This window comes from Oxyura jamaicensis, chromosome 23 (assembly GCF_011077185.1).
Source record: "Oxyura jamaicensis isolate SHBP4307 breed ruddy duck chromosome 23, BPBGC_Ojam_1.0, whole genome shotgun sequence".
Lineage (NCBI taxonomy): Eukaryota > Metazoa > Chordata > Aves > Anseriformes > Anatidae > Oxyura > Oxyura jamaicensis.
Window position 1 is genome coordinate 5882130 of NC_048915.1, and position 11337 is coordinate 5893466.

General features: G+C 53.0%; 3 protein-coding genes across 4 annotated transcripts; all 3 read right to left on the minus strand.

Moving 5' to 3' along the window:
• Positions 1-312: 312 nt before the first annotated feature.
• Positions 313-6305, minus strand: DCDC2B (doublecortin domain containing 2B). 2 transcript variants are annotated; one of them, XM_035345527.1, is made up of 7 exons: positions 5766-6303; positions 5158-5215; positions 4665-4735; positions 4104-4235; positions 3419-3565; positions 3228-3264; positions 313-621 (listed from the first exon to the last, which is right to left on the minus strand). In XM_035345527.1, the coding sequence occupies exons 1-7, from the start codon at positions 6047-6049 to the stop codon at positions 586-588; spliced, it is 765 nt and encodes a 254-aa protein (XP_035201418.1). In that variant the 5' UTR covers positions 6050-6303; the 3' UTR covers positions 313-585. The 2 variants fall into 2 exon arrangements, with proteins under 2 accessions (XP_035201418.1, XP_035201417.1); XM_035345526.1 differs by having other exon boundaries at positions 366-713; positions 5766-6305.
• A 304-nt stretch (positions 6306-6609) lies between these two features.
• IQCC (IQ motif containing C) lies at positions 6610-9802 on the minus strand. The gene is made up of 5 exons (XM_035345633.1): positions 9642-9802; positions 9304-9447; positions 8431-8770; positions 8099-8217; positions 6610-7619 (listed from the first exon to the last, which is right to left on the minus strand). The coding sequence occupies exons 1-5, from the start codon at positions 9768-9770 to the stop codon at positions 7578-7580; spliced, it is 774 nt and encodes a 257-aa protein (XP_035201524.1). The 5' UTR covers positions 9771-9802; the 3' UTR covers positions 6610-7577.
• On the minus strand, positions 9570-11067 carry CCDC28B (coiled-coil domain containing 28B). Its single transcript, XM_035345632.1, has 5 exons — positions 10765-11067; positions 10508-10665; positions 10281-10435; positions 10150-10172; positions 9570-10074 (listed from the first exon to the last, which is right to left on the minus strand). The coding sequence occupies exons 1-5, from the start codon at positions 10908-10910 to the stop codon at positions 10023-10025; spliced, it is 534 nt and encodes a 177-aa protein (XP_035201523.1). The 5' UTR covers positions 10911-11067; the 3' UTR covers positions 9570-10022.
• Positions 11068-11337: the final 270 nt, after the last annotated feature.

Sequence of the window (11337 nt, forward strand, 5' to 3'; positions counted from 1 at the left end):
GGGGGAAAGAAATACAGAAAGCCTTATGCTAATGGGGATAATACGACAGTATTATTAGTGTGACTTTTCCTAAGCCACGCAGATGATCTTAAAACAAGCTAACAGAAACAAAAATTACATATTTTTGAGAGCAGGTTTGATTGCTACAAACACAATCCAAGCTTTCCAAATCAGAGGAACAATGATGCTGGGAATCCCTTTATGGGAAGTGTCTGACATAGAACAAACTTCCTGGCAGACGTTTTGTTAGAAAGGAGTAACTTTTATGTGGTAATTCTTACTTCCCAAGTTCAGATACAAACTGCTTTTTAAATTTAAGCTCAGAATAGCAGCCCTCTACTCTGCCACATCATCATCCACAGAGCTGAGGAAAGGAGGAACATTTTTCATTTTTTTAATAGAAATGTGCATCTGGTTCATTGTTCACTGCTAGTCTTTCTCAAGAGCAGATAATTAGGGTGCGTGCTAAGAGTTTGTTACCTCATCAGAAAGCTTGGCCAGTCTGTAATGTTATACAGACCTCAGACTCGCACGGTTTTGTTATCTGCAGCTGTGCAGCTGGCGGTGTACCTCACTGTCCTCCCATCACCCTCCCTTTGTGAGCTCTTCAGAGCAGGATTGCTGCCAAGGGAAAACATCATTCAATGATCCTCAGACTCGCTGCCTTCCCTTTTCCCTGCCATGGGCTTTTGTGATGTGTCTGCAGTCCTTTCCTTTTTGTAGGAAGAAGAAAAAAATACAGTTATTAATGTGACACTTTGCTATGACAGAAGGCTTCCGGGACTAAATTCATGGATTGCTTCTAATAGCACCCAGGCTTTGGTGTGCAAAGCTGGGACTCTACTTTAAATTCAAAGGTAGTTGTTGTAAGGCCTGATAGCCCCTCCCAGTGCAGAGCAGAGTTATGGCACTCAGGTAATTATGACTGTAGAGCACAGCTTCTAAAGCAAATCGGAGCATCAGGCTCCCCGCTGAGCCCAGACGTCACTACCTGGTAGCTAATTCTTTACTAGGGCTTTCTCTAACTTCAGTTCAAAGGAGCTGTGTTCCTCTGAAGTTCTAATTAGTCTAATGAGACTACCTAGGCAGAACGGTGAATCAGCTGTAATATGACGCGCATCATCCCATTACATCAGTTCTCAATGTGCTTATGACAAGTTTAAGGCACAAATGCCCCACAAACAATAAGCATCTTTCAGACATTTTAAAACAAGATTCTGTAAAATGAAAACAAAGATTTTTCCCTTTTTTTAAAAAAGGTGTAAAGCTCATTATTATTTAACAAATACGTTCAGTCATTTTAGGAATTACATGTTTATTCCATGCCAGCTTCAAAGCTTTACCTAGCTACAGGCAAGTTCTAATTAACAAGTCGTATCTGGGGGTACTGAATTTTAGTGTAAGAGATCTGAACACAGCCACAAGGGATCTTACACACTGCACAGAAACATTAAGTGGAATAAATGCTGCTGTAAACTGTTTGGGCTTTTGGTGTGAGTTGTTCTGCAGTCTCTGCAACTCTCTGGAAGAGGAGTAAAGATAGAAGTAGGACATATACACGCCAAAAAAGTAACTAAAAAAATCCAAGACAGCCTTTTATATCCTTACTGTTGCGGGCAGCTGTAACGTGCTTCGGAAGGGAACTGTTCATGACCCCGATGACAATCTCTTGGCTTTCTGAAATGCAGAGCACTGTAGCTACGCTTCCTCTGCTTTCTGAAGTTCCCCCTGGTGGTTACTTCCATCTTTACACATCCTAGGGGGAAGCGCAGTGCTGTGCAAACTTCAGAAACAGGACTAAGAACAAGTGAGAAGACTTTCCCAAGCAATTGCTATAAACTGTTCTTGACATGTTCACACAAGGTTGGCTCTTGGATCTGTGCAAAACTGGAGCAGGGGTAGATTCTAGTGGGACAATGAATTCCCTGCAGCAGTGCGAGACACCTACCAGGGCAGGAAACTATTTCTTATACCTGATCAGTGGGTGCCTCCACCCTCGTGTGTTCATGCCCTCTTACTTCCCAAGCACCTTGCATCTCCTTCCTAGGATCTTCGGCTTTATAGACACTTTCTTCTGCAAGGAGAAAAAAGAGTTTTTTACTGGATATTGCAGATCATTATGGCCTAGTCTTGAGGCTCCAGAAAATTCTTTATATGTGCCCAGATGAGGCGAGGAAGAAGCAGAAATACAGCAGCTATTTGATGCATTGCTGATTTGTGTGTGTGTTTTTTTTTCAGTGCATTTAAAGGTATTTTGTCATTTAGCATCAAAGTAAAGCTAGACTCCTCTACATGTATAGCAGAATCCGTTACCTTGATCAGGCCGGCGCTGCACACTCCTGTTATTCCTCCTGTTCTGTCCTGCACGGACAGGTTTAGCATGGAAAATGGACTCTTCCTCCCTGAGGTGAGACCTCCTGACTTGCCTGTGCAGTGGTGGAAAAGCAACCGGGCTCTTGTCGTTCTCTGCAGCTCCTGGGGTCTGCACCTTGCAACTGTCCAGCTGCAAGTATTCATCACACACTTCTGGTAGGCTTTCTTGACAAAGTGACTTATAAAACAAGAGCAGTTTTGCACAGAACTCCACTAAAGACTGTAACTTTCCCCTAAAAGCTTTGATCCTGCACCCTCTGCTGTAATACTGCACTCGCTGGGGTTTTAAGTCGGTACTAAAAGCGAAACAGGAACACACAAAAGGAACACACAAAAATACTTTATGCAGTATTTCTACCTGTTGAGGTGGTTCAGCAAGAGTGGAGTCAGCAGCACTGTCCTGGGAGGTGGCATCACGTTTGCTAAACTGAAAACAAAAGAAAGGAAGTTTTAAAGGCCTTTGAGTGTAACACGGATAGTACAGATCCACGTGTCAGTGGACAATCCCAGACAGCCCAGCTGCTCTATCTGCAGTCTCCACTTGGCATTTTCACCACATAATGACCAGAAAAAAGCTCTCTGCTCCAGGGTGAGTTCTCCCTGTCCAACATCCAAAAAGGAGAAGTAGTCAATGAGGCCACCTTAAGGAGATCCTCAGGCAGATTTAATTCAAGTCCGATGTGGCCACAGCTATCCCCAGAAGCTGCTTTGGGGATGGTGCCAAGCAAGGATGCCGTAACCATGGCATTTGGGGAGGGAGACTGCTGTACACATCCACAGCTTCTGTACGGATGTCTACACAGGAGCAGCTGTGATCGTAGCACAAGCAGTCCTGTGCCAGCCGAGCCACCCACCTTTCTGCTGTACTTTTTGTGTCTATCTGGATGGTTCCTAAAACAAAGAAGAAGCAGGTTCTCAGCATCAGGGAGAAGCAAGCTGCAGGACCCATGAGGCAGGCAGCACTGACTGGGAGGGCTAAGGATAGCTGTAGCCAAAGACCACCACGAAGATGACCCTTTAAACCTCTCTGCCGCAGCCTACGTACCGTGGTGTCCTGCATGCAGAATTCTGGGGCACCAGCAGCTCAAAGTAAGGCAGTTTTTTGTACTCCTCAGTTCCCACAGCCACGTAGTAACCGTCATTCACCAGCTCCTCCTTGCCAAGCACCTGCGTGCCATCCAGCCTGCAGAGCCTCAGGAAAAGACAGCAAAGGGTTTGACACAGGAGAGTCACAAGACAGTGAACAGCCCCTCGGTGTGGAAGCAATCAAACAAGTGTTAAACGGGACCAAGACAAGTCAGAGAAGAACAACCATTCTTTGTATTACTCCAAGGAAGCACATTAAAATACCACACCTAGGGAGCAGTGAGGTGCAGTAGTTCTCAGCTTTCTCTTTGGGTACCAGTAAACAGATGTGTAAGAAGGCAGGCTGCATTTGTTGCATGAAAGCCCCTCTGCCCTTCCTTCTAGACATAAGCTCCCTTTGTGTGCCATGCTATTGTTTGCTTATTGCTCTTTCACCAGACTACCACCACCATCAGCCCTCCTCACACAACACTTAGGATGTTGGTGTTATCACCAATTTAAAGATGGAAAAACCTGAAAAGCAAATGAGATGGTCAAACCAGGCTAGAAGCATCTGAGCTCCCAGTCCTGTGTGCTGGTAAGTGCTGCTTATGTTCCTGGACATAAAGAGGGAAGATGGAGCAGTGCCTTGTCCTTATGCCCACCTGTTAACAGCTCCGCTGCGCAGATCAGCTTTTGTTGTCAGCATAGCCAGGACTGTGTCCCACTGCAGCGGGGTGCTCTGAGAGAACAGCAGTCGGAAAGGAGGGCTCAGCAAATCCCCATTCCGGAAAACACTGCAGCAGAAACAGCCCAGAGAATGCCATGAGCCACTGTTCCTGCAGCTCCCATGAACACAGCACTCACTGTCCCAAGACTTTTCACACATCTCAGCCCCAGAGCTGCTGACAGCCCCTTACAATCAACAGATCACACGCACCACCCTGTGGGTCACAACCAGCCAGAAGGCCATAGCCAAGAGTGAGCAGAAATGTTCTATTAACAGCCACAAAAACATTAATTCTCCCCGCCCCTGGCAGCTCCTCATCTAAGACCATCACTGGACACTGTGACACCTGTGCCACCAGCATCTCTGTTCAATTTCCTAAATGAGACAGTGTGTGGAAGGGAGGCGAAAAATGCAGAGACCTGGGCAATATTTACAACAAATTTCCTCCAGAAGCATTCCCAAAGACCCTCCAAGGAGAAAACACTCAGGCACTTACTGTATCGTAAGGTGGGCGTGCTTCTGCCGTCGTGCTGCAATGTTTGACTTCCAGGGAGCTACGGGGCAGGACTGGAGACAAGGTCAGTGCACAAAAACAGCACAGCCCTGGCACTGAGCCTCCCAGGGCTGTTCCCTTTTCTCCACCAGGAGCTGTCTGCCCTGCCTTCATGTTTGCTGCTGCTAGGTGGGGTTTGTTGTCAGCAACATCAAGGCCTGGAGAGGCTCTTCACAGAGCTGAGAGCATTCCAGATTTGCCAGAGAACTTCTGTGCACAGATCCTTCCCCTGCACGGCTGAGACGGGAGGAAAGTACCCTGCAACTGCCCCTCACACACACATCATCCTACTGTTTCCTGTGGCATTTTTACCTGATCTCCACTGGGCACCTTGCAGCCGTAAATCTCAACTTTTGACTGATCAGTGCCAGCCTCAATGTCTCTCATACCTCCCCCCCTCTGCACTCTTGCCTGTCCCCACTCAGCTCAGACTCACCTGCACACCACTGCTGTTCTTTGTCCCACGGAGCTCCTTCCTTTCCTGGTTTAAATAGCTGTGGGAACAAGAAGATGACACTCCACATACCAACTGGGCCATGACTGATAAAGGAGCAGGGAGAAAATGGCCAACTGCTTTGACCTGGTGCATCGTCATCAGATGTGTTTATTATTAGGTCACTTTAGAAACAATCCTCTGTGTGCCTTGTCTCATGGGCTTACAGAATTTCACCTTAAAGCCTGTTACATTTAATAAATTCCCATCAATCACAGACCATTTCAAATATGCATTGTAAAGACATCCAGAGCATTGTATTCCTTTGAGCTAACCACTGGTCAAGGCTCTGAGGACTGACTGCTGTTAAATGTAGCCCGGACCCCCTCCTCAGCAGGATGCAATACGCACTCAGGGAGCCAAATTCACCTGACACACACATCCCGCACATCCCCTCAAGATGCAAACAATGCCACAAGTCTCTTCAGCCTTTTGTGATTCAGGATGAACCAGAACAGCTCTACTTCATGCAGGATTGAAACAAAACAAAACAAAACAAAACAAAACACTCCACTAAACCAAAGCCTGGGACCGAAGGACCACCTACTCACTTGAGCCTTTTGAACTTTTCAAACCCCGCAGCCACGTACTGGCGCCCGTCCTGCAGGTCACCCAGCTCAGTGATGCGGTGGCCGTGCCTGGGGGTGTAGAGATTCCTCACAGCCAGGGGCGCGTGAATGCTCCTGGTCACCTCCTTCAGAAACGCCTCGAAGGTCAGGAACCGCCGCTGGTTCACCACAAACTTCTTCCCATGGAAAAAGGGGTCACCATTGCGGTACACCACCACGTTCTTGGCTGGAGGTGCCAGAGCTAAGCCTCTGGAGCTCATCCCCATGGGTCAAAGCCCCACAGACCAGCGCAGAGCACGGAGGAGAGCTCTGGTCAGCCTCCTGCCCAGCCCGAAGCCTTCTGAGCAGCCGTCTTCGTGTTCTGCTGTCCCTCTGCAGCAGTCCCCTGAGCAACTGGCCGTCTCCACAACTGCAGGCCCAGCAGGAGGAAGTTGTGGGCCAGTCCGGAGGCCACATCAAACAACGTGCAAACACCTTTCAGTCTGAGAACCAGGAACCACACAGCTCTTCCACCTCACCCTCGCTGCACGTCGAGTACTGTGGCCACTGGGCTCTGATTAACAGCTTAGAGGTGCAGTGCCAGCATCTCACTTCCCATCCAGAGCAGCAGTATCGAGAAGTTGTTGCCCCTTGCCATCACTTGCTACCTGCATGGGAAGTGCAATGGGTTTCGGCCCTGTGCATGTTGGACAAAGGTCCACAGCACAGCAGACGCCGCCCCTTGCGCTGAACAGGCCGCATGGGTCAGAACAGGCCATGGGCCCGCTTGGCTCTGGCCAGGAGCAGAAGGCAGGGCAGGCAGGAATAGGCAGATTCACAGACAAGCTTCAGAAATGCTTTTTATTCGCATACAAGTCATTGTCATCAGGAACAGAAGGATATCTCTGCCACACAATAACAGCACCCACTCAGGGCATACAGAGTGTTGGCACGTAAGACTCAGGGTCCCCGTAAGGAACCAGAGCACCACATGGGACGTCCCCATCTGAGGGACGTTTAATATCCCTGAACTACTACAATGGTAAAATATATATATATATATATATAAACAAAGTGCTCTCAAAGCACAGCACCAACCCCTTAACTCCTTATTTGCTCCCTGAAACATGAGGCATTCTCTCCAACTGATCCTGCCACACACACACGTATTACCCCAGCCAGAAACATGCATGTCAGGAACCAAGCCTCATCTCCTGAAGGTCAGGTTAGATATGCTACCCCCACCAGACGCACGGGAAACTTCTCTCCTAACTCAGTACTTCAACTAGGTGTTCCTACCATGAGCACCTGGAGACATCAGAGCTGTAACGTATGAAAACATCCCAAAAATACAGCTCAGATGGGCATGGGTCACCCACAATTCAATGGAGAAGAGCTTATTCCTACAGATTAAAAGCACCTGTTGCCTTCAGGCATTTCAGGTCCACCACAAGCAATCAGCTGGCCAAAGAGTACCTTCTGCAAGAGACAGTCTTCCCAGCCTCAATTTACCCCAGAACCACCCAGCTCTGCCAACAGAAATAAGGTTTTTGTGGAAGGAGGCCTCCCTGGGACTTCCTCCAGGGCACACAATCTCCTTAGCTGCAGTGACACTTAACCCCTGCTTTGACCAATTATTCACATTTAAAAGAAATGAAATGTCATTCTTGCCACACGCATCTGACATGGAGAACATCAGCCCATGAAGCTGGAGTCCCCTCAGGCTACTGCTGTCCCTGAGGTCATGCCATGGTGCTGCAGCTCCTTTCCTCCTCCACACCAGCTCAAATGTCCCCCACACTCAGGAATGCCTTGCTATGGGTCAGGAGTCCCCAGCCTCTGTTTCAGCGTCAGGTACTGCAAGAGAAAGAAAATCAAGTGTTAACAACTAAATCCCAGAGACAGAGAAGCAGAAAGGCACCCGCCTTTGCAGATTAGCCAGCCAAGTCATCACACTCAGCCAGAAGATTCACATGAACCTCACCTCAAGCAATACAAACAGCAGCTTGCTAAGCTAGCTGGGCGCTTAGGTATATCCTGCTGTATTGTACAGACGCGATGCTTATCAAAGTAGCAATGTCTCTGTAACAGGCCAGGAGCTAAGCTTATAGCCAGACCTAAACAGCTTCCTTTACCATTTCTCTTTTTCCCACCCTGATCCCAGAGAAGCACCCCCCCCAAAAAAAAAAAAAAGGCACTGCCATCATCTAACCTAAACCTCAGGTAAGTGGTCTGTTACCACCCAACCCCTCACCCCACTGCAGCCAGCACCCCTCTGGCTGCAGACAGGCTCCCTCTCACCTACTGTTTTGCAAGAGGCAGGGGCAGGCCCTTACATTTTTACGGCTGACAATAGCTTGTTGCAACCAGAGCAGCTCCATGATCAAGTGATTTCTGTAGGACTGGAGGCCAGCCCGAGTTCGGGGAAGCTCCTTTATATCCTCAAGTGGAAGTTCTGCAGAGAAATGGAAGAAGCTATTACCAGAACACTCACATTGCATCTACCATCCGTCCTGCAATGAGTTTCTCTAACCTCTCCAGTACAATCTCGAGGTTTTGATTCTCCAAGGACCTACACTTTCCAACCAAACTCATCACCAGGTCATTCAAAGCACATGGGCAGAGGGCACAGCCCTGGCCACAGTGCACAGGGGCTCCCATCCCTTACCCAGGCAGGATTCGAGGGACTCCGACTCCTGGACAGTGCTGTCCCACACAGATGACACAGTGCTGTTCTGCCACTCCTCGCTCTCTGCTAGGGCACTGCACCCCTTTGCAGTGTTTTTATCTGCTTCAGCCCCTGGATTTGGGGGTCTCGCTACATCACATTCACCCGGGGAGCTCAGGTCTTCCTCGCTTTGCAGCTGGGCTGGACGTTTCACACTGCTGCTGCAGCCCCAGTCCCGCTCTGGTTCAGAAGCATCGAGCTCCTGCTCTGTTTTCTCCGTGCTGACCTTGTCACTCGGTACAGGCTCTTGTACAGCTGAACACCTTCCTTGCATTGACTTCTAGAGAAGCAACATGTGACAAACTGAACAAACAGACATAAAGGAAAACAGAGAGATCTGAAAGGGGGCTGTGCTGCAGGCCAGGGCTCTGTCCCAACCAGGCACCTGCCCTTACGAGCAATCCTGCCCCAATACTGACATGCTCTGGTCGGGGCACCCATACTTTTAAAGTGTTTTTCTTCCAGAGGCAGCAAATACACTAAATAGCAGCACTCAGCCACCACAGGAGCAGGTCGGACTGTTTGCTAGGAATGGCTGAGGTGGGCGCACGGAGGCAAGGTCTGCAGGAGCAGGCTGGGCGTTTTAACCCTCAGTCAGGGACTCAGTGACAAAATGGGACAAGTCAGAGCCTTGGCTCTGTAACTGTCGCTTTGTCTTGGGTAGAAATAGAGCACAGGGTAGACAGAGACGGTTCCTGGGGCAGCACAGCGTGAGCAGCACCCAGGGCACCCACCCTCCAGTCCACACTCCCCCCAGGAGCTGCCGAGTCCCCGGCCCACCCGCCCGCCCTCCCGGTGGCCACTGGCACGGACCTTGGGGACAAAGATGGGCCTGGGCAGGTACCGTCCCGTCCACTGCAGCTCGCTCAGGTCTCCTTCGATCTCCCTCACCACCTCCTCGTACTCCTGCTGCAAGCTCCTGAAGCGCCGCCGCAGCTGCCGGCCCCTGATGCAGGCCTGCAGGCAGAGGCACCACAGGAGCCCCGCGCCCCCCAGCACCCCCAAAGCCACCCCCACCCCCAAGAGCCACCCCCGGCCACCCCCGGCCCCCGGTGGGTAAGAAACGATCACGGCTGAGCCTGGAGCCAAGTCAGTTTAATGGCAGCGCGCCCCGGCCCAGCCCTCCCGCCGTGCCCCCCTCGGACCCCCACCTGCAGGCGGGTCACGGCGCCCAGCAGCCTCCGCCACTGCTCGGCCTCTGCCTGCGGGCCCGGCGCCGCCACCGCCGCCATCACCCCGGGGCACCGGGCACCGGCCGATGGCGTCACCCGCCCGGCCATGGGGGCCCACAAGATGGCGGCGGGGCTGGGGAGGGGGGGGAAGGGGGAGGGCCCGGTCCTGGTCCCGGTCCCCGCTGTTTTTCCCCAGGTGGGTGCCCGAGGTGTCGCTGCTGTCGGCCCTGCAGTGGAGGCACGGAAGGGGGGGGGGGGGGTCCTCCCCGTGCAGGGCTGTGGCTGCTGCTCTGTCCTGTCCCGTCCCACGGGGCCTCCTCCTCGCAGCAGCGTCCTCCCTGCGGCCGGGATGGTGCTGGATCAGGCTGCAGCCTCCTCGGGGCCGGGGCCCTCCGCCAGGTGCAGCTTCTGTCTGGGTCCGTGTCAAGGGAAAGCACTGGAGGCCGTGCCATCCCCTGCCACCACCGCCACCCCATGCCAAGGATACATTGAGCTGCTCAGCTCCTCCAGCTGCAGGAGGCAAAGGGAGAGGCTGCAGCACCGGTGGGGAGGCCAGGGGCTGGCGGGGACCCCACCAGCACTGCAGGGCTGGGCATGGGGCATGGAGATGCCACTCACATGCACCAGCAGCTGGTCCAGGTTCCTGTCGGCCACTGCCTTCTTCTGCTCCTCGGGGAGCTCCTCCACACAGACGTCGAGGCCGAAGTGCAGCCGTGCCAGCTTCTCCTGCATCTCCCGCACGTGCTCCAGCTGCTCGAAGGAGCACTCCTTCCCTGCGCCCGCGGGTGGGAGCCGTCACAGCCCGCCAGTGCAGCCCCCGCACCCCCCGGCCCCCAGCCCCTCACCGAAGGCCTGCAGCTTGCCCGAGTGGAAGTCGCTGAGGAGGCTGAGCAGCCCCCCCTCCATCTCACACACGTCGGAGACCTCAGTGAGGAAGCTGTGCTGCAGCGGAGCCCCCCGTGCTGCCCCCGTGCCACCTGCCCGCACTCTCTCCTTGCTCGCCCTGTACAGAATTCACAGGTGGTGGCACCGCCAGACCCTCCCTGGCCCCCCAGCACCCAAGGAACCGCAGGGACCAAGGGTCCCCAACCCCACCACTGACCGCCGGGGCCTGGCGCGCTGCTGGGCCGAGGGCAGGGCGGGCAGCGGCAGCGCGAAGGACGCGCTCTTGCTGATGGGCAGCGGCCGTGGGGCCCCGACAGGCGCCGGCTGGGCCCTGGGGCTCCGCTTTTTCCTCCGCTCCTCCATCCTGGAGGGGCTCCCGGAGCTGGGGGACAGGCACCCGCGCAGGATGGACGCACGGCTCTTGGCAGCCCCTTCCCTGTGCTCTCTGTCCTCACGCCCCCAGCGAGGCGCTGCGGAGGGGCTCGGCGGGTTGCAGCGGGGCTCCCCAAGTTGTGGTGTGGCTTGGTGAGGTTCGGTGAGGCTGCAGCGGGGCTCAGCGGGTTGCAGCGAGGTCCGGCAGCAGCAGGAGGGCCGAGGCCACGAGCTCAGCCCACACTCGCTGGGATCCGCGGCCGGGCTCGGGCTGCGTTATCTCGGTCTGTGCCGCAGCATCACGGCGCAGAGCAGAGCCTGGGACCTGAAAAACAGCCAGGGAGCTCCCAGCCAGGGATTACTTCACAGCATCATCCCCCAGAGGCACAGAAAAGAGGATTTCAGCCCCAGCGGGGCA